Source organism: Passer domesticus, chromosome W (genome assembly GCF_036417665.1).
Source record: "Passer domesticus isolate bPasDom1 chromosome W, bPasDom1.hap1, whole genome shotgun sequence".
Classification (NCBI taxonomy): Eukaryota; Metazoa; Chordata; class Aves; order Passeriformes; family Passeridae; genus Passer; species Passer domesticus.
Genome location: NC_087511.1, coordinates 47,066,844 through 47,089,253, shown reverse-complemented (window position 1 = coordinate 47,089,253; position 22,410 = coordinate 47,066,844). Strand labels below are relative to the sequence as shown.

The 22,410-nt window shown below is 49.2% G+C and overlaps 1 protein-coding gene across 3 annotated transcripts; it reads right to left on the bottom strand.

The window, feature by feature from the left end:
- Positions 1-96: 96 nt before the first annotated feature.
- Positions 97-21,928, bottom strand: LOC135289010 (phospholipid-transporting ATPase IC-like). 3 transcript variants are annotated; one of them, XM_064402395.1, is made up of 31 exons: positions 21,841-21,928; positions 21,472-21,677; positions 19,697-19,798; positions 16,186-16,301; positions 13,131-13,323; positions 11,019-11,116; positions 10,612-10,725; positions 10,035-10,133; positions 9,871-9,932; positions 9,387-9,459; positions 9,229-9,299; positions 8,801-8,883; positions 8,493-8,651; positions 8,241-8,329; positions 7,776-7,966; positions 7,484-7,692; positions 7,002-7,045; positions 6,733-6,889; positions 5,946-6,134; positions 5,605-5,717; positions 5,209-5,373; positions 5,002-5,113; positions 4,725-4,800; positions 4,485-4,617; positions 3,975-4,260; positions 3,166-3,389; positions 2,681-2,764; positions 2,163-2,408; positions 1,873-2,011; positions 1,661-1,791; positions 97-1,163 (listed from the first exon to the last, which is right to left on the bottom strand). In XM_064402395.1, the coding sequence occupies exons 5-31, from the start codon at positions 13,309-13,311 to the stop codon at positions 936-938; spliced, it is 3,756 nt and encodes a 1,251-aa protein (XP_064258465.1). In that variant the 5' UTR covers positions 13,312-13,323; positions 16,186-16,301; positions 19,697-19,798; positions 21,472-21,677; positions 21,841-21,928; the 3' UTR covers positions 97-935. The 3 variants fall into 3 exon arrangements, with proteins under 3 accessions (XP_064258465.1, XP_064258464.1, XP_064258466.1); XM_064402394.1 differs by lacking the exon at positions 16,186-16,301; XM_064402396.1 differs by lacking the exons at positions 16,186-16,301; positions 21,472-21,677; positions 21,841-21,928 and adding an exon at positions 21,004-21,022.
- Between the last annotated feature and the right edge of the window lie 482 nt (positions 21,929-22,410).

The window sequence follows — 22,410 nt, the reverse complement described above, 5'->3', positions numbered from 1 at the left end:
TGCCCTGCCCTGCCCTGCCCTTCCCTTCCGTTCCCCGCCGCCCCGCCACCTCTGACACGTCGGCCTGGTCCACTCTGACCCCCCGGAGTCAGTGCATGGAAGTAGATTTTTGCATATTTATTCGCATTACGCTTTTGAAATGTACATTCCATTGAATGGGAGCTGTAGGTCATAATTTTTACTATAAAACCGTTTCAGTAATTAGCTTTAGTTCGGGAGGGGGAAGTAGATAAAAGTCAAACATTCAAACACCTCAACTTGAGTAAAGAATGTGCAAATGCAAACAGACTCGTAAAACCACTTTTTACACTGCAAGAACTGAGGCACCAGCAACTGAAACACATTCCAATGAAAGTGGCTGATCTAGTTATCCATCACTGTGTCCAGAACTGAAATGAACAGCTTGTGCCAGCTCCAGGAGCAGCTTCCAGAGCTGAGATCCATCCTGATTCCCAATCCAATCTTACACTGGCTGGAGTTTATCACCACAGACACCCAGCTCAGCTGTGACAGCTCCGAGGAGCACCCAGGGCCCTCCAGGGCCGAGCAGCCCACGTGCCATCATGTCTGAGCAGCTAATGAAATGGAGCACACAAGCGAAACCGCTTTCCATGACAAGTATGAAATGTAGACACAGTTTTATACCAACATAGCATTAAAAAGTGAGAAGTCTGCAATTCCAGGCATCCCTAAAAACTAACGCTGGGTTTCCATTCCCAGCAGACGTATCCTTCACTGTCACACGGAGCACTCGCACGAGGATCAGTAGCTCCACTGAGAACTTGGCCTTTCTGTGCTCCCAGGAGTCCAAACCCAGAAACTGCTGTGCCAACACATCAAAATCTTCCCATCCTTATGCCAGGCGGTTATACCAGACGCCGAGCGCGTTAGCTCGGACAGTTCCTGCAGTGGCTGTGTGTGCCGAAGGGCTGCCCTCAGCCGCTGTCCCGCGGGTCCCCCGAGGCGGGGCGGCCGGCCAGCACGGCGTCCAGCGGGGCGCGCCGCTTGCGGATGCTGCGCCCCGAGGCGATCAGGTCGGCGTAGCCGCGCTGGTGCGAGAAGGCGTAGGCGGAGCGGCGGGCGGACACGCCGCGGCGGAAGGCGCTCTGCCGCCGCTTCCACTGCTGCTCCTCCAGCAGGTACTTCCGACGGTTCCTCTGGATCTGCACGCAAACACGCGGCGGGTCGTGCGTTAGGCAGCATCACCACGCCTTGAGCTGTTTTCATGGCTGTGTGCTGGCTCAAGGCAGAGCAGAAGTAGCCAAATCTATCCCCTACACTCTTGACGTGTAACCCTGGCACTCCAGCCCAGCCTCAATTAAACCCACACTGGGACCCTCAGCAGCCTCGTGGCGTCTCAGTGGCATCACCAGCTCTCAGCCAGGCACATGAGGAAACAGCCCCCACTGAGCTGCAGCCTCTGGCCAGCTCTGCAGCCACTCCTCCATCCAGGGGACCCAAGCCAGGCTTGTGTCGCTCTCCCAAGGGCACCATCCCTTGCTTGTCTCTAACATGATCATAAAATCCCAGAATGGCTTGGGTTGGAAGGGACCTTAATGCCCATCTCGTCCTATCCCCTGCCATGGGGCACCTTAGTACTGACACCAGCCCCTGTGAATAAACACCTGCCATGTTCACCCAAACACCAGATTTCACTCACTTTATCGCTCTCTGAAGGCCAGATTGTCATGGATAAGAAGCGCTGTGCCACTACAGGCAGTAAGCAAATGGCAATGGATAAAATCATGGTAAGCCAAAGGTACGGCTGCCGCAGAGCATTCGGAGCAGTTCCTGGGAATAAAAGGAGCAAAGGTTAATTTATGACAAAGCTGCATGGGACAGGATTGAGAACCACAAACCACCAGGACTGACCTGTGAACTGAAAGGCAGAAGGGAAGAGAACATGGATTCCGGCACTGTGGAAGTCAAATGTGATCCCAAAGTAAAGTGCAATACTCCCAAATACTGAAAAAGCATTAACAAAAGTCCAGTAAGACGTATCCAGGCCAATCTAAAAGTAAACAGAAGTGCCAAATGAGTTTCTTAATTCCAAATAATGCCAACTACTTTTTGCATGTTGCTACCTTTCTAGTAGAGAAATTTGAACAGTGAGCAGAAAGTATTCTCAGAGCACCAGAGCTCAGGGAACCAAGCTTACTTGCCTGAAAATTGACAACAAATATCAGAGAGGATGCTGCTGTGACAGCAAAGGACTGATAATCTGCAGGGGCTTCTCCGTCTTGTCCCATAGATATAAGGTAGGCTCCGTACGGGATGAAGAAGATGATCAGTGAAGTTAGAGCTCCATGGAGCAAACTTATAAAGAACTTCTTGTAGTTGAAAAGTAAATCTCTCTGACCCAAAATATAAAGTCTGGGGAAGCGAAGGCTCAGTTTGTCACTCACATCCTTAAGAAAGAAGAAAAAGAAAAAGAAAGTTGTGAATTGTTGTTCTCAGCCTGAGCTCTGGAGAGTGAGAAGCTGAACTATATACAGTGTCCCAAAGGGAATGGCAGATCCCTTTCTCTTTCCAACAGCAGGGATTTGCACAGAGTAATGCAAAAGGAAGACATTCTTAAAAGCCACAAACCAAACCCCTCTTGTTTCGTGGACAACCAATGTAACTTAAAGCCCTGGTGATGGTGCCTTTGGATTCGTCTGTTGTAACCACATGGGGATACCTGGTCGAGCAAGCCGACGAGCAGGACCGGGAGGCTGGAATACAGCACGTTGTACAGTGTGATGAACCAGTCCTCGTAGGCTGTCTGCAAGAGAGGGCCAATTGCAGGACGTAGTGATTTCAGTTTATTACACCCTTCCCCTCCAGCTCCTGAGAAACTCACATGTGCTCTACTACAGCTTTAAGTTCCCTGTCTCGGTGTTCACCCAAAGGCAGCAGCACTTGGCTCAAGGCTCTGCTGAAGCTCTTTAGTCTGTGTTAAGCTGCCCCACTCCTTCCAAATCTTCCTCCCTGTACCACCAGAGCACTTCAGTGCTCTGGAATCATACCTAACTGCCTGTAACTAACTCGCTCAGTACTCATTGCATCCTCTTGCAGAAATCACTAGTGACAACTTCACGTTCCTGACCCTTCCCAGGTTAAGCCTTTGCTGTTCCACACTGACAGAACATCTGCTTGTTATCCCACATGAGCACACCCTCCTACCTGAGCAGAGAAGCCATTGAAGAACGAGTACCAGATGTGGACCAGTGTGAAAGCGAAGTTCTTGTAGAAGAAGTATCTCAGAAACTTGCACATCCTGATGTACGACCAGCGCCCGTGGACCAGCAGCAGCCGCTGGAGGTAGCGGAACTGGCCGAAGGAGTAGTCACTCGACATGACAGCCTGCATCCCCTCCTGGCCACTGATCCCCACTCCGATGTGGGCAGCTGGGTGAAGGAGACAAACACCACACACTAGGTTGGACAAAGGGATGGGAACATCACCAGGGCCATTCCTACTGTCACCTGGACTGTCTCTCGGTGCTTGTTCTGTCAGAACGCACCTGGGAAATTTGACCAAAGCAGAACCAAGCGATGAGACAGAGTGAGTAAAGTCCTAAACAAACTGCCCAGGCAGTTTACTAACACTCTTGGGACATAAACCCTATCCTAGAGGGTTTTTTCTCACTTGCATCTTTTGGGAAGCAGAGCAGGTACAATGTGGGATGGCTAATGCCACCAGGCAAGGGGCAGCTAAGCTACTGCTTTGGTCTTTACATTACACTTGTGTAACACACAGCATGAGAACAGATTCCTGCTTAGGTAATGACTACAGGAAAAAAAATAGATCAGGAAAAACCACTAACCATTTCCTAAAGTGCTTCCTCAGAAAGGGAAACAGGCACAGAAGCTAAAAGGCCCACGGCAGCAAAGCAGATGGAAGAGTCTTCTGACAGAGAGGGACAGTGGAGAGACCGCAGGAGCAGGCCAGAGGAGATCTGTCCTAGCGGGAGAGCTTGACAGCTGCCTTACTTTTGATCATGTTCACATCATTGGCCCCGTCCCCGATGGCCAGGGTGATGGCCTTCTTGTACTTCTTCACCAGCTCCACCACCATGGCCTTCTGCTTGGGTGTCACACGGCAGCAGATCACAGCCCTGCACTCACAGGCCAGATCAACAAAGTTCTTCTGCTGCTGCTCCTTGTAGGCCTCTGCCCTTCTCCTTTTCTCCGTTTGTTTTTTCTTCTCTTCTGCTGTTCTGGGGAATTTCAGTTTAAGTTTCTTTTTCTTCTTTTTCTTCTCCAGCAGGATTTCATTCTGTGAAAAAAATAAAACTTACAATATTCTCTTCTGCACCATTTCCAGTCCTACTCCAGGCACTGCCTAACAACACGCCCAGGTCATTATGCTCCCAGCATCCATTTGTGGCATTTCAATGAACTGCTCGTGCAGACAAAGGAACAGAGTCCTCAGTGAGAGCCTCTGTAGGCTGGTGATGCCCCAAAACCCCAAACCCTCGGGAGAACAGCCTTTGTACATACCAGCCAGGAGCCAGTGATGATTAGAGCCCGGTCTCTGCTGCCCTGGAAGAATGGCTCGTTCATTCTGAGAGAGGAATGTGGACTGGATCCAGCCCTGTTCCTCTGGTTTTCCAGCCTCGTTTGAAGGAGAGCACTGGGAAGAGAGGGACAAACTGTACTAAAAAGTCAAGGATAAACTTTAAGCTAGGTCAGTCCCAGGCTGAAAATCCTGAAAACTAACTGCTCTGTGCTTTTACTTGCCTGGTATCTTCTCCGTAGCAGATGGCCGTTTCCTCTGTTAAGAGTTCACAAGAAAATCCAATATTTTCAGCAGTTTCTACAAAAAAAATTAACAGAGGGAAGTATTTACTGAAAGTTCTGCCACAAGTAATTGTTAGGAGCAGCCAGAAGCTCCTCAAGTGCTCTTAAGTAATTTCTGATTTACGTTTCAGTATGAAAATTCCCTTTCAATGCCACAGTGTAGAAGAACAGGAAAACATCCTCCTGTTTGTAGCTGTTTGGCTGTAAGCAACCCCACCTTTTTTGTCTCCAGTAAGCACCCAGATTTTAATGTCTGCTTTGGAGAGTCTGGAGATAGTTTCTGGAACTCCATCCTGCAGTTTGTCTTCAATAGCTGTTGCACCAAGCAGCTGGAAGGCATTTGAAATACAGGTGCTTAGTAGCACTGAAACATGTTTCTTTTAATATAAGAATTGAAATGTACTAAAAATGTACAGCTCCTTACAATCAAGTTTTTTTCTATTTCCTCATACACTTTGTCCAGAGCTTCATCCCGGTGACTTGTAGCTAAACTAGCCTCCATAAACTTTTTATTCCACACCTCAAATTCATCCTGGCTTATGTCTCTATAGCACAGGCAGAGTGTCCTGAGAGTTTCATTTGCAAAGACCTGGAAAAGAATTAAAACCACACATATCCACAAAAGAAAACTCTTCATTTGCAATCCAAACACGAGGGTAAGAACATGAGCATTTGACAAGTCTGACAGAACAAGTCCAACTTTCAGAATCAACTACAAGTTTCCATTTGTCTTAATAGCTTAGGAAAAGGATATTAATAACACTATTGTCAGAACTAAACAATTTTTGTGTAAAAAAGAGCATACAAAATACAAACATACATCAAGCGCCTCTTCTGTGGCTTCTCTCTTTACATTCTTGGGGTGCAGCCGCTCGTAAATCACCGTATCAGCCCCTTTGCAATACAGCCTGATATTGCCACCGGACTCTCTCACTGTGGAGGGAAACAGCACAGTTGGCACCCGTATATAAAGGAATCGTTTCAGATTGGATTCTTCAGCCTACTGCCAAGTACCAAAGTACAAAATGGCGTTTCTTCTTCAGGGCTCAAAGGTGCCCCAGGACTGTCCCACAGCTGTGAATTCTGGACCCCAGCTTCCCCTGCACATCCTTTTCACCCCTAAACACGCGACCTTCTCCATGCTGGTGGCAGTCAGCTTACCAATGACAGACATGCGCTTCCTGTCGCTGTTGAAATCCAGGATGGCCAGGACGTCGTAGGTCCTCTCGACCCCCATCTCACTTATGGTGATGGTGTTCTGTGTGCGGGACAGGAACACGTACCCGAAGTTCCGCGCCGCCGTCACCAGGGCCCCCTCGTCCGGGGAAGCTGCCTGGTACTGGAGCTGACCTGCAGGATTGCAGCCAGGACACAGCTGAGCGTGCAGCTGGACACTGCTGCAGCACCCGCCGGCAGGACACACAGACAGCAGGGGCCATGCAGACAGCAGGGACCACAACCCCCAGTCTGTGACACGTACTTCCCAAACAGGATCAGCCCTCAGCCTGCTGCCCTCCACATGCTAAAGGAAAACTCCACGTTTTCTACCTCAATATCCTAATTTCTCAATCCAGTCATTTAAACATTTTCGAAAGAAGCTCCAAAAGACAAATCCTTGGCCAGAGACACCAACATAGTGAGTGGAAACCACCCCAAAAACATTAGGAACGAGAAAGGACAGGACACTGTTGGTTTCATGGAGATTTCACAAAGATGGGAGTAAAGCAATATTCATATTCCATGTTGTAAGTGAATCTTCCAACCCATGAATTCACAAATTCAATAGCTGATCACCCCTATATTTAGTTTTGTTTAATTTAAAAGGGCAGCCTAACACTCCTCCCTTATGGTATCAGCATTAGTTGCAGATGTCTCCCTTGTGGAACTGGATTTGAATTACTGTTTTCTGCTACACAAGGAAAACAAACTACCCATAAGCCACACTCACCATCAGAAGTGTCAGCCATGACTGTGTGACAAATAGCAAGCAGAAAAAAGAACTTCTGGATTTCTGGCTCCTTTCCAGACTTTATTTGCTCTATCAGATAGTGATCATAGAATAAGAACTTTCCATCTGCGTACACATTCCAGCTGAAGTCAACTTGCTGCTCAGAAAACAGGGGAAGAGAGTCTGGGTCAGCACGGTGCCGCTGCTTTGTGCCCACCCGCACCTCTCACCCCGGGGACAGGGCACGGCGGTGGCTGGCACGAACCTACCTCTGGGTGGCTCTGCAGCTGCCCTGCTGCGTCCCGGCAGTCTCCTGCAAGGCAAGCACCCACACTCAGGGGCACCAGGCACAACAAAGCTCCTACAGCCCACCACCAAGGGAAACACATCTACACAGGTACTGCCCTGCCACTGGAAGGAAAGGAGAAGGACAGACTGCTGCTCACACTAACATCTCCTTGTCTGTTTCTTTGTCCCCAGAGCATTTCTAGTGAAAGTAAATTTGTACAAAAAATTGTGCAAATTACCAATTTTCAGTTTTTCTGAAAGCTGAGATGTTCACACTAAAGTTCCTTAATTTCCACTTTGTAAGTGGGAAAACTCCAACAATTTAACCCGATGCTTTACCCAGTGCCAGGTCTAAATTGTGGAAGTTCAGCTGGAACTAAGAGAACTTGTATGTACCTGACCTCCAACAGGTATTAAAATCCCTCGTCCTCCTCCTCCTTTGCACAGGCTTTGCACAACTTACCGTATCTTTGCCCATTTATGCAGCACTTTTTAAAGGTCATGATGTTCTGCGTGAGGGTTCCAGTCTTGTCAGAGAAGATGTACTGGATTTGCCCCAGCTGCTCGTTCAGCGTGGTGGTCCTGGCCTTGGCAGGCGTGTCCTTCTCGGGGTAGTACATCTGCAGGTCCCAGTTGATGAAATAGCTTTGGCCAAAGCGAATCACTTCCACACTAAATGAAAGAGAAGGAACGTTCTCACTCCCAGCTGCAGCTCGCAGTGGCACGCCACGACACCTCCTCAGGCACTGCCCTACCTCACGTAGAGGGAAATGGGCACCATGGTGTTGAGGACAATGATGTATCCCCAGAAGGTGAGGAAGCCCCGGTAGGCAGGGCTCGCGTCCTGGGCATCGTACAGGTACCAGGAGGAGTTGCCAACCTGCTGCTCCCAGTAGGTGTGCCCGATGGCCAGCCCGGCCGACAGCAGGATAAGGACCACGATGATCTGCAGGCACAGAGAGGCCTCTCACTCCTCAGAAGCGTTTGCTCAAATTAAATCCCAGATCCCCACGTTCCAAACAGAGTATGACAGGTATTTGTGAGGAGAAATGGAGCAAACATTTCCCACAAAGGCACCTTTCAGATTTCCTCCTACTCCATCCCAGCTCAGCAGGCCAGAAAAAAGTCAAAACATATTTATTACATACACACAGGAAGAAGCTGCCTAACTTTGCAATCGCTATTCACTTAAAGTCTGAATTTTAAACAAAGAGGCTTACAGTATAAACCATGTAGTTCATAAGGGAGTCAATTTTTGTCCTTTTAAATCTTGTCTTTCCACTATTTTTCATTATTTTTGTGTCAGCACCTAAAAATAGAGTGAAAAATTAAAAAAGGGGAAGATAGGATAAGCAAACACATGTCAGTATTAGAGTTTTACCAAACTGGGACATGAAATACAGTTGGTGTCTATAGGATGAAGATTCTTTTTCACTCTGCAGGTGTGCTTGTAGTGGGGAAACATTACACACCTGCAAATATGACCATTCCATGGCAGAAGTCTGTATTCCTGATCTTACAGCCACGCAACAAAATCTTATCAGCATCCAGGGAATAATTGGAGTTTCTCCAGGATAACGTTCCTGTAAACTTATCCAGTCGGTTATTGGGCTCTTCACATTCAACCAGACCTAGAAAATTTGGAGAATGTGTTTAGTGTACAAGTTAAATCCAAATGCATTGACTTGCACCCACCATCAAAGTAGCTTTACTTTACTCTTTTGACTTGCAAATGATTTGAGCTAGGTTCTAATAGCATTAGGTGTAGAATTGTACCAACCATCAAAGTCTGCCAGGGCACTTTCTTCCTGAAGGTGTCTGTGTGTCACCTCTAGGGCCATTTTGAATTTTAAGTTAGTCTCACTAAGAAGAAAGGATAAAAAGGTGATTTTATTAAAACCATGGATACAGGAGAGAAGTTTAAACACAATTAAATTAAGGTACCACTACTTCTCTGGGCAACCTACACTAAAGTAAAAAATAAATCCATGTCCTTCCCCCTTGCTTCCTATGTCACATTCTCCAACACTTTTGATGTGTCTGTAGCAGCCCAGTGGAGAAGTTTTAATGATTCTTGAATTGTGGGAATCAGCAGCTGGATACAGCTCCCCAGGTGTGGCTTAGCAAGCAGACTCTAACACACACAATCCTTGCTCTTTTCCTACTCAGCCCAAATGAACTCCAAGACATCCTTGAGTGGAACCTCACCCATCCAGTTCAGCTGTCTCCACGTAGCACAGACTGTTTGGTTCTGAGCTGGACAGCAGCAAAATATCAGCCTACAAAACAAATAAATAGACATCAGATAAAGCCAGGCAAAAATTCCTACAGAGTTCTCTTAAAACAAATGTATCTGAAGCACTTACAGGAACAAAAGTATTTTTCTTCAGACGAATGATATCACCAACTTTAATATCTTTCCATTTAGTGGCTTTGAACCTAATACCAAAGATAGTTTAATAATTGTTACTCTTTAATCTAGAACACGATGGACTCTATAAATCTTAAAATGACCTTTTGGTGTGCTGTGGGTTTGCTTCTCAGAAACTGCAATTTATTGAGGGTCTACAGCTCAGAATTCAACCTACTGACCTTCCCACTTCACCTAGTTGTGAATTCCTGTCCTTCTCTCCAAAGAAGTTGCTCTTAGCACAGATTTAGTCCTGGAGAATTAATTACTCTTTAAATTACTCCTTGAAGCAATTCTCTTCCAGCTTCAATTAGGTTTTCAGACAGGCAGTAGAGAACAGAGCTGAGCCTTTCCTATCACCTACAGCTTCAGATCTGTGGCAGAGCTTAGCAACAGGGGCACGATCATCACTTACAGAGCTCAGAGGGGACCATACAAACCTTCCATCCTTGATGACATCACACGTCCTGTTGTTGACCTCGTTGTCCATCCTGTGACGAGCCTGAAACCGGAGCAAACAATGTACTCCCTGCCCCGTGCCACAGCAGAAGTGAGCTGCACTGGCAGGGTTTGGCTTTTTGTATTGGCACAACGTGGTTCTTACAATGTCATCCACCAGGTCTTTGACTGCAGTTATTCCCAGCACCAAGAGCAAGGGCACCAGTGTTGTGTACCATGACAGGGTGGTTATTTGAGGAATCGACTGCAAAAGACCAATAAAATCAGGTCAGTACGAGATCATCAATCAAATTTAAATCAGAGATACTTCATAGTGACCTGACTAGAGAAAAAAACAACACAGCAGAGAGAATTTTAAGTCAGGTTGTGAAAATGACCAAAACTCTGTGGGAGGAGTTTGGCTGTTACACCACTTGGGAATCAGCTTCCCTTTAACAATTGCACCGGCTCATAGAATGTGGTGGTGCTTCTGATTTATGAGATGAACCCAAGAAACATCTTTTCCACATGAAATTCATGAGCTCTGCAATGAGTTCATTCTAATTCTGTGCAACCAGCTCATTTGTTGCAGGATTTGTTGCAGGTTTCTGTTATGACGGGCTTGGTCTCTGCAGCAGTTCAGACAGTGCCCCTCAATTCCCTGACAGGACAGCACTGAATTGTGTCACAAACATCACTGAGCTCAGATTCCCTTCACAGTGAGTACTCTCCATCTTGCTTACCTGCAATATGAGAAGAACAAGGAAATAGAAGTTGGCTGCTCTCTTGAACTGTTCAAACAGATTCAGAGGTAAAAAAGTGATGGGGTTGTACTTGTATGTCTTAATTGCATTTCCCTGTGGAAGAAAGCCAAACATCAGCCACACAGCAGAGCTTCTCCTTCCAACACAAATGTACAGTGCATATTTTTAAGTTCCTAATTCTCTATCTCACCTTAAACACGTCTCTCGATAGACGCTTGATTTTCCATTCCAAAACCCCAATCCAGTTATTCTCCCCACCCTCTGCTGGAAACACTGAGGAATTGTGAACGGTGGCTTTTACCCCACTCACCATCCACTGCAAAGATCTTACCGGGATTAAGGAAGCATTCCCCCGACAATTAGCACCTCAGGGTAAAACAACTTACCGCATATTTGCTTTTCTTGAAGCACAGGAAGATTGTTCTCTTGAAGCCCGGCTGGTCGTAGAAGCGCTGGTCGTTTGCTTTAACTTGCCAGCTGCAGTCTGGAAGGGACAAAAGGGGTGAAAAGGGTTACAAACATGAGGGAACAAATCTGCCACTTTCAGGTTTTTTCTCAAGTTCGTATTTTAAAGGTACTTTCGACTGAAGCAAGGCTGGTACCTGCTTTATAATACATATCCTTCAAAAAACCTTTTCAAGACATTTCCAGGCTGTTTGTCTTTATTAGCGAGTACATTCAGAGGTAGGGAGAAGCGTTGCTTAACATTTGAAAGAAAGCTCTGTGGGACACCTGCAGGGTAACATTTACTCATGCTAAATTCCCTTCTGTCCCCTCTTTTGGTTTGCCTCTGTGAAGCTCTAAGCACTCCAACCCGGGTGTGTGTCTTGCTGGAAATGAAGGGGTCAGTTCACCTTTTGAAGGCAATGAATTGATTTAACCACACCGCGCCATGCTCTTCATTCACACCCATTAAAAAATACTGATCTGGCGCGCTCATTTTATCTCTTCAGCCACCAGTTTTGTTCAGTTGTGAGAAAACTCGGGAACGGGAATTGCATCCAGCCCGTTCTTCTCTGTGGCACCGCTCTGCCTGCCAGCCCTGCAGCTGCCATTCAGCACAGACACCCTCTGCCCTCAGCTCATCCCGGAGCTCCCTCCCAGGTCTGGAAGGCGGCTCCCGGCAGCTCTGCCTGCCTGGGAAGGATGATTTTGAAATGCAGCTGTCCTGACTCCTGCAGCCCACAGGGACTGTCCCCACGCTGCTCTTCCTGGTTCCACGGATCCTCCTCGCCCGTGCACCGGGTGAAACTCCCGGCGGCAGAGGCGTGGGCACGGCTGTGACTAACACCTCAAAACCCAAACCCAAGTGCAAGGCAGGGCTTTTCCCCCACCCACCACAGAGCAAATTCTACACCGACATATCTGGACTTCTCCTGTGGCTACACAGCTTTCATTTCCAGCACCTTGGTTACAAGCCCAGAAGATAACAGAGAAATATTTATCTCGAAGAAGCATGTTTTGAGTTAAATATTATATGCGTGAATTTAGAAAGTTACTAAGTTTCTCAAAATGACAGAGCATAAAGAAAAACATAAAGTCTACATAAACATTTCTTTAACACATTCCAAAAACATTGCAGTGTTGATAAAACTGATGGAAAACTGACAAATTAGGTCTGAGGTAAAACCTGCGGGAAGGAAGCTCCTCAGCATTACTTTACAGTGAGGTACTAACACCCAATATTTGGCAAGCTGCTTTGGTAATTCATCAACTTTAAAGGATGTCATCATAAAAAAATTCTGAAACTAAACATGTGACGGGTGCTTGTAAAATGACAACACGTAACAGGTGGTTATGAAATGAGAGCTGATCAACTGTTCCAACGCAAACAGAAAAAATCTGTATGAATTACACAGGCTCTGGTTACATTGAAAATACGATGCAGCATGAAAAAGGGAATTTAGGGGAGCTAGGGATGTTTCTTGGGTAGAGGTTGAGAGCAGGGATGCCAAAAGGCTCCTCCCACTGAGGTTCTTATGCTGGCAGCGGCCACAGGCTGTACCTGCCGCTTCCTTTGAACTCCTCCTACTCACCTTTTACCTTTCAGGAAACTCATGAGGCTATAGAATGAGCAGTGAGGTAGAAATCTGCTCTGCACAAGCAGAAATCCAGGGAAAACACTGACTGAGCACAGCAAAATGTTTATGCTGGAGCCCGTTTCCAGAGGACTGGGAAACCAAGTACCTGAAGGTCTGTCTGAACGGTTCCCAGAGCACAGGCCACGTACATCCAGGGCCTGCCTTAATTAACAAGAGGTCACCATGCAGCTCATTATCTTTGCGCAAGGAGCAGTGGCACAGAACTGCAGGCTGGAATGAAGCTGAGTCTCATTCTGGCATTGGTTAAACCGAACTGCCATCAATGTACTCCTCCAGAGTCAGCTAAGCCATTCCAAACCTCCCCTGACAAATAACCACAGAAGTGCAGTGGGTCCCTGAGGCTCAGCCTCCCACCCAGCATCGTGCAGGGCCCAAAGCAGGCTCATGGTGCTTTACCTTTCTTCCCAGGCTCTCGGCTCTCCTCGGGGTCCCTGCTGGCTTGGCTGGGGCGTGGTTCAGCTCCAGGCTGCCGACCGTCCAGCTCGTCCTCGGTTTCATCGTCGCTGTAGGGCACCACCTCGTCGTTGGGCTGCGAATCCTCCTCGAAGGTGGTCTCCGAATCCCTTTCCGAGATCATGCTGCTAGAGCCCTGCCAGCATGTTGGACAAGTCAGGCAAAAGAGCTCCCCTAGCAAGTACTGGAAACCACATCTCTAGTTCTACTCTGCTGGTGCTGGTCACCAAACCCCACACGTGAAACCCCAGAACGGCGCGGGGCACGGGTTTGGTTTTCCAGCACTGAGCAGAATCAGGGGCAGTTCTTGTCCCAGCCAGCCCTTCATTAGTGTTCTGCTACATGTAATTACACACTGCAGCCCCAGGAACACCGTGTGCTCCCGACACAGGATGTAGGAACTGGGGAGCACACAAACTCATCTCCCAGCAGCCATTACATCATTCCCTGAGGAGCCACAGGAGCTGGAGCCCTGCTTGGCCACAGTGGGACACGGAACCAGGCACGGAGCCAGGTCAGACATCCAGGGTTGGGGTCACAGCCTCACCCAAACCAGCCTCGCTTCCTCTCTCGTCCCACGGGCTGAACATCAGAGTCTGTCACTGCAAGATCCCACACCTCGCTGTCCAGACACCCGGGGACACCAGGGGATGCATTTTGGCACAGCCCTGAGCTGCACCAGAGGAGGGATGGGCTGAGCTGTGCCCATGGCCATGTGCCTTCAGCTGTGCTTCAACTGGACATCTCCAGCCATCAGTGGCTGTGATCCTAATCCTGAACTGCACATCAGCTCCAGCTTGCCCCCTGACCTGCCTCACCACATGGCATTGCCTTTGCTAACAAACTCAGCAACCAGCAGGGTTGCAGTCAAACCTGCTGACATCCCCCTCAGCTACTGGTTTTGCAAAGCTGAATCATCTCCCCCCCCAATATCTCCTATAAGAGCGAGATAAATATTCCATGAGCACAGACTGTGCCACTCGAGAGGCAGGCTGCTGGCAGGGAGCCCAAGGCAGGCCTTGTTCCCGAGCCACAGCGCTGCAGGGCCCGCCCAGCACAGACTGACAGCCACGAAACACAACAAATCACCAGGCTGAGGGTACAGGAGTCCACACAACTGCTCCAAGAGCCACCCAGCACAGACTGACAGCCACAAAACACAACAAATCACCAGGCTGAGGGTACAGGAGTCCACACAACTGCTCCAAGAGCCACCCAGCACAGACTGACAGCCACGAAACACAACAAATCACCAGGCTGAGGGTACAGGAGTCCACACAACTGCTCCAAGACCCACCCAGCACAGACTGACAGCCACGAAACACAACAAATCACCAGGCTGAGGGTACAGGAGTCCACACAACTGCTCCAAGAGCCACCCAAGCTGCTGGAGGCTTCTCCCTGATGGAATTACCCAGGAGTGTGACAGCTGGTCACTAACACAGGTGTAGAACCTGAGACTTCTGTGACACATCATGTTTTCCTGAATAGCCTTGGGGTTAGGAAACACAGGCCCCTGAATACCTCACTGTGATATTCTGGTTTATTTCTCCTCTTTTCCATGCTTGAATTCTTTCTGTCCTGCTAACACCTCTCGTGGGGACTGCTGGGGGAACAAGTTCCTCCCACGCACAGTCCCTAGAACACAAAATGCCACCAGATCTTTGACTGGCACTCACTCTACAACAACTGAAACAAGCTCATATCCCTGGCACACAGAGATTCAGCTGCTAGCCTATTAAACTTTACTGATTAACTGCTTAATGATTAATGAACTAATTAGTCATGAGAAGGGGTAGATGAGATGTCAAAAACATGCTGCCTTTGTTCTCCATTACAGATGTGTGCCTGCATGGCAACGCCTCCAGTGCCACCAGCAGCAGCCTGGATGCTCACTGGGAACAGAGCCAGCCAGTGATCTGGGTAAGGTTAAATTAACTGCAGTCACTTTCCCTCCTCAAAGAACCAAACTGCCGACTGGAAAACCTCGTTAAGAGAGGAGATCTCATTAAGCGTTACCCTGCAGGCAGCACAAGTGCTCCGTGCTGCGGGCACACCATTAGCATGCTGCAGGAGGCAGAGGAATTGTGCCCGGGGCTGGCCGGGAGCCGGGGGAAAAGCTCCCGCAGTTGGGAGAGAGATGGGAGCTGCCGTGGGACCCGGGCAAAGGAGTCCTCCCCTGACAGGCCGACAAATTGGTTTAGAGTTAAGTTTCTTGACAGCTGGTCTGGAAGAAAAGGGCTGGCTGGGACGTGTCAGAAGGTCAGGGGAAGGTGGGGAGGGGTCACAATGTGAAAGGGGAGATGGGAGGAAGCGAGAGATGCCAAGGAACCCCGAGGCAGCAGGTAAGAGAGGGGAGCACACACCCAGCAGAACCTGGATGCAGGAAGCACCCAGCAGAAACTCCAGGGCCACAAACATGGCAAGAAAAAAGGGGTTTGGTCACTGATTCCACTGATTGACCAAATCACTACTGATTTTGGTCACTATTCTGAGGGCTGTGGAAATGTTCATGGAGGGCCTGAGATGGAACAACATGGTTGTTAAATACTGCTTGATCAAATACTCAGAGAACACTTTAAAAAGCTGGTTCTTGGCTGCACGGGCCTCGTTTTCTAGTTCCTGACTTGACAACAGGGGCTTGCACACTGTTTCAGATGAGAAAACCTCACATTAACCACTTCAGTCTAGAGAAACATCAGCTCACACTGCATGCCCAGCTCCCAGTTCTGCCTTCTAGCCTGGCAAATCCTGCTGATCCAACAGCAGGATGGCTATATGGGAGGTAAAGGGGATCAAAATAGTATTAAGCACAGGTGTAAGTATACCTGATCCATTTATTTACTGAAAGGGCAAATTCCACAGTGCTTCAGTAACTCAGGTTTTGTGTCTACTTCTGCCTCAGGGCAAGCACCAGATCATTTGGAATAAATTAAACCTTGTAAAAACTCCACTTACTGCATTTGTTCCGAGGCAGCAAACAACAACCCAAACCAACCTTATTCTAAATTCCTCTCTGGAGAGTCACTGCACATGACACTGCTGCAAGAACCTGGGGTGACTTCTTGTAAGTCAGGTCATCACTCAAAGTGCCCTGGAAGTCAATGAATCCATCTAGAACAAGGGACACGTATAGCAAAAGGATTAAAATGCCACCAAAGCTGTCATTTTGTGTTTATCATGGATATAAAGACCTACAAGGCTCACCATTACACACCTGCTGGCCACCCCAGCCTGTGCACAGCCCACACCCTGCATGTTCCTGTCCTTGGCACCACGTTCTGCACTACCTCATGCTCTGGCAGTGCCAAGCCCAACAGCTGCTCAAACCTGGCCACGCTCTGTTCTTCCAGAACACAACAACATCAGTGTTTTAAGCAAGAATCATAAAGCAAACTCAAACAGTACAAAAAGTAACTCAGGGACCCTTCTGAACTGCTTCAGGTCTCCGGAGTTCAAACAGGACAAAAAAGCTCCAGCAAGATGTTTCACTGATTTAACTTGGCATTTAAAAAGTACTTAAATGCAAAGCCTGATCCTCAGACATGTAAGATTTATTTCTTTACTAGGAGTGACTGGAGCATCCAGCACTGCAAAACAAAACCTGCTCACAGGAGGGCTGAACACAAACTCCCAAAACTGCAGTAGAAAGCCATGTGTGACATCAGCCCCTGGGGTGGGGCTCCCACAAGGACCTGCTGGCAGATGCGTGATCACTCCAATTACATTTCCCTAAGAGACAGCAGTAATTATTCTGCCATCTTCAGCTCCCCACACTGCTCACCTCGCTGGTAACAGAGTCAGAGCCAAAATGGGAACAGGGACAGACAGCCTGGTGGGGAGCAGCACCCCAAAATGGGAACAGGGACAGACAGCCTGGTGGGGAGCAGCACCCCAAAATGGGAACAGGGACAGACAGCCTGGTGGGGAGCAGCACCCCAAAATGGGAACAGGGACAGAAACCTGGTGGGGAGCAGCACCCCAAAATGGGAACAGGGACAGACAGCCTGGCGGGGAGCAGTCCCCGAGAGGACACTCCTGGGCTGTCACCCAAGCAGAAATCAGAGCCCACAGAGCCCCTGCATGGCTCCACCAGAGCAGGCACCTCTATTCAAGGGGCTCAAGTCCATATCCCAGCTCACACGCTGAGAGGTTTCAGACTGAGCTTCCATCCATGGGCACAGGATTGAGGGATGGCTGTAACAGCACTTGAGACCTGAAATTTGGCATTGCAAAGACAGCCCAGCATCCACCCTCAGGTCATGATCCACCCTCCAGCTCAATAATGACCCAACTGGTACCATCTAATGCTCCTAGGATTATTTTTAACACCCCAAAGCACAGTCAGATGCCAAGATTTCAAACAGCATGATACTGCATTTCTGCTCTCCCCTCAGGGATCCCAGCCTAAGGCTTTGGCAGAGTATGGGCCTTCATTAAAAATGTGTTCAGCAACTCATCTCCCTGGAACCAGAGCTGCTACAGGGAAATGGCAAATCAAAACCTGCATTTGCTTCCAGTAGATGGGATGGATCACTGATTACTCACAGCAGATGTGAGATGTGGCTGGTAAAAAGTGCTTGGACAGGCAGATAGAAAGGTCTTCTGAACAGCTAAAACCTCCCAGGTAATCTTTATGACATTTTGAGAGGAAAAGAAAACAGCAGCTAAAATAGCATGAATCAGCACAAACGGGCCGAGGAAATAACCTTCACTCCAAACAGCACTAAGCTTCAGGTAGATTGCCATGTAAATTACATATTAAAGCTGATCAATTTGTAGATCTATTTCACACACAACAGCTCCAGTCACTTCCCTGAATGACTACCCTACAGTAACTGAACACCCAAAACTGATATCTTGAAGGGAATGATTTCCCTGAGTCATTTGCTCTCAGACACACTGGCTGTCCCACGCACCCTGAGGAAGGCAAAGCCCAGCTGCTGGGATGCCCTGGAAGATTTATTTCCAGGTGAGCTCAGGAGCTCAGGTATGTACTTTGAGCCACTCAAGAGTGTAAGGCAATGAAACCCAGCTCCTGACCCTACACACCACTGGAACCTGCCAACACCCCGTGACCCAGGAACACCCAGAAGGTTCAGATCAGAGGGATCCCAGCCTGGCTGCAGACAGAACGCTCGTGGGGCAGTGATGCACCCACACGGCTCAGGGGAGCACAGCATGTCACAGGACAGAAGCAGCAGGGACTCCAGCTCCCCTGCAAGCTGAGAAGTGCTTGGGGATCCTGTTCTGCAAGGGAGGCCTGGCTGCACCACCGGGTGCTGCCGTGCACCCAGCCCCGCATTTCACACACACCATTTTAAATACAAAGTGTATCTGTTTGATTACAATAGTACCTTAACACAGGCACCTACTACTGCTCTGGAGGCTGTACAAACTCTGAGGATTAAGGACTAATTCCAGTTCCAAGAGACTTTTAAATTGCTATTGTACGCAGCCAACCTTGCAACACCCACAGATCTCTCCTTTGCAAGGAACCAGCCCCAGTCCCTCCTGCAATGCCCAAATAACTCTGATCACCTGCACCATCAGGAGGCAAACGCCACAGTAAAACTGTACCACTGGCACCACCAAGCTCTGAAAATCTTACTTTAAAAAGCTGCTCGTGCCAAACCAGGCTGCAGGGAGGTGACAGCTCCTCCCCTGAACACAATGCAGACCTGCTCAAGCAAGCTGAGACACCAAGACCCTGAAACCCTCTAGAGGGAGGAGAGAGGGTGGTACAGTTCTGTGCTGCTGACAGATGTTCAAGTTCCATCTTGGGGAAAAAATTAAAATAGGAAGCAGAGGCTATTGTGTACTCCCCAGTGTAGCTACTTATTAAAACTTGTATGAAAATAGTATGAAGGACTTTCCAATATAATTCATTTATCCTGATGAGCCAACAGGATTTGACACAGGGAAGAGATTTACCAGACACCAAGAATTTAACAGAAAAACACTCCAAGAAAGGACCCACAGCGTGCAGGCCAGCTGCCTGAGGTTACACAAAAATGGCTGAAGATGGGCCATTGCAGAAGCAAAATCATCATTTCTCCGTTATCTGCCCCAGGATTTCTCATTAACAGATCTGCAGAGTTCCGTCATTTAAAGTCCAAGGCAAGGCAAGATATCTTTGCAGAAGATAAGAGGGTTGGTAACCTTTGCTCAAGCTACAGGTTCCAGCACTCTCTGAAGGGGTTTCAGCCTGCCTTTTAGAGGGTGTTTCCTTGGTCTCGAGGTTCACCTGATACATCAGCACATATTGAGCTTAACAGAGGAAAAATAATTATTGTTGTGCATGCTTAAACTGCATTGTTTGGAGTGGAACATTTCTGGAACTTCATAGAGAGTTTCTGTCTAGCAATCACAGTCACCATCAGAACCAGCAGGGATTTTTAAGTGGACTAAATAAAGGTTACTTCCTGCTGCCAGGATTGGAGATGCCATTAATGCACCTCTTCTGGCAGCATCTGCAATGGACCCTGGAGCCATCTTCCTAAACTGACCTTTATCCAGTGGAGTGTGTGACTGAAGCCCAGACTGCATCACAGACACTGGCACCAGCACTCACAGAGAATCCCCCGTGTTCATCTTCAAAGCAGGTCCATCTGCAATGGAACAATGTAAAAATGGTTTATTGGCTGACTCCACCTCGCGTGCACACAATAACAAAAAACTCTTCTTTAGAAAAATCGTGAAATTAATTTGCCTTGCAAAATTTCTTAGGCTTTGTGTGGAGCCATTTGGCCTATGACCCTAAGGTGTCTGGGCTCTGTGACAAATTTGTGGCTTGAGGTTGGTAGAGACCTTTCAAAGATATGAACACCCACACCCTCTTTGTAAAGTCATTAGTACATCTTTCCTGTCACCATCAATGCTCAAATTGTCCAATGAAAAACATATTTCAAGTTTATATCAGACCAGCTGGGGCAAACCCAGCGCACGTTCCGAGGGACTCTAGGCTTGCCAAAAGCGGTGCTACACCTGCCCAGGAGGGCTCAGAGGGTCTGCCTGGAATGAGACTCCTGCCCTTCACCCCGACAAGCACAGAAGCAGAGAGGTTAAGTGATTTGCCCAAGGCCATTGGGTAAGTCACCGACAGAGCCAGGGTTGGGTTTCAGGAGCTCCTGGCCAACGTCCTGCATTCAATTACAGCTGCACAAAGCGTCTCATTTAAAAGGGGCCTGACAAAGCCCACACCAGGAAGAACATCAAAACCCCTCGGATCTGAAACAATAACAACCAACCCCCTTTCCACATTTGAGAGCAGGCAGCACTTCGAGCTCTCAGCCCTCAGACAACAGCCACACCAACAAGAGAGCAGAGAAATAAATTCCAGCTCTTTTTAAAATAACTTCAGTGCAAGTGGCTTCTGGAATTCACCACCCCAAACTCCAAAGCAAAGGTCCAGAACATTCACATGCTGTCTTTATGGCAGAATTAAGTGAGAACAGTTTAGAAATTACTGAAAACAGTCTCTACAGAGACAAACACAGGCCTGGGACAGGTACAAAAGCAACCAGACTCTAAGGTGACCAGCAGTGCAGAAGGTGACAAGGAAAACTTCAAAAATGGCCAGATACCACTCGGCTTCTAAAGCAGGCTTTGAGAACAAAGACAAATCAAACCCCAGGACCAAACAGAAACCCGAGCAAGCCTGATCCGGCACAGACACTCACAGGGAGTTAATCCAGGGGCTCTCCAGCAGCAGCCACACAGTGGGGACTGCTCTAGGGCCACCCCAAATCCCAGCGGCCCCGCTCTCCCCAGGCAAACACCCCTCGTTCTGCAGAGCCGAGCGGGTGTTACTCACGGCAGCACCGGACCCTGCGCTGCTCGGCTCTTGGGTTTCAGAGCGCTCCCGGTGTCACCCGAGCCAGCGGGAAATGCTCCATTCAGCACAGCTCCGTTCGGCACAGCTCCATCCCGACTCCAGGCAGGGGATGCTGCTTCAGCCACAGGCACGGAGCACGAGCCAGCAGGATCGAGACACCGAGTTTGGTTCGGTTTGTTTTGTTCTCCAAGCAAGTCACTGACCTCACAAGTAACTTGCCCGGTATTTTCTATTGCAGAATGACTGCTCCTTAATGCAGAAACCTATTGCTGCTCTGATGACTGTATAAACACTGACTAATGAGTAATCAGCCCGCAGCCCTGAAGGCTGTTCTCACCACACACAGGTATGGGGGGAAAGCCGGGAGTGGGACAGCCTGCCCAGAGCCACAACTGAAGTCAGCGCCCGGGGGGCTCGGGGAGACCGGGCACAGCCGAGCTGCCTTACCTCCCCTTCCAGCAAACTCCTGCGCTGGCTTTAAACTTCAGAGCGGAGAGACTGCGCTAAGCGCGACCATCACCGGCTTCAAACCCCGGGGGTGGCGGCGAGGGTCCCGCCGGGCTCCAAACCCCGGGGGTGGCGGCGAGGGTCCCGCCGGGCTTCAAACCCTCCGCGACAACGCGTCGGGGTCCCCGCTCCGAGCGGCTGATGGTCTGGGAAGGGAAGAGAAAAGAAGGGAAGGCGTTCCGGGTGCGCCCGTGGTCAGCTCCGGCCCCACCGAGCGCAGCCCCGCGGGTGATGGAGGCACCGCGCCCCCCGCAGCCCCGAGCCCCGCAGCCCCGAGCCCCGCTGGGCAGGAGCCCCCGCCGGCCTCACCGGGGCCCGCGGCTCCCCTCGCTCGCTCGCCCAGCGCCTGCCGAGCCCCGGCTCCCGGAGCCGCCGCCAGACCGGCCGGACGGGTTCCCCCGGTTCTCTGGGCGGGGAGCAGCGCAGCAGGGGAGGGGCCGCAGCGGAGCTGGGGAGGGGCCGCCGGGGCCAGCCCGGCACGGCACGGCACGGCACGGCACGGCACGGCACAGCGGGACCCTCCGGGCACTGCCCGAGGTGCTGCCCTGCGGGTCCCGGCGCTCCCGAGGTCGCTGCTCTGGTGATCTCCCTGGGATCTCCCTCCCCCGTTGTCCTACATGACAGGATTGCTTTATCGCTCCTTATTCACCGCGCTGTACAGCGTTAGAGAGCTTTGGAAGGGCTGCAGGATTGGCCTTTTAAAAGCTCGGAATGGTCTCCCGGTTCCCAAATCCTTTTGGGGAAGGACTGGAGAGTTGGGGGATGCGCAGGAGTGATATTGTTAACCGACGGTTTTGCTCATTAATAAGCAGATAAATGAATTAACAGATAAAGCGGTCATATTTAAGGATGACAGTAGTGCTGTTCTGCCATATGCAC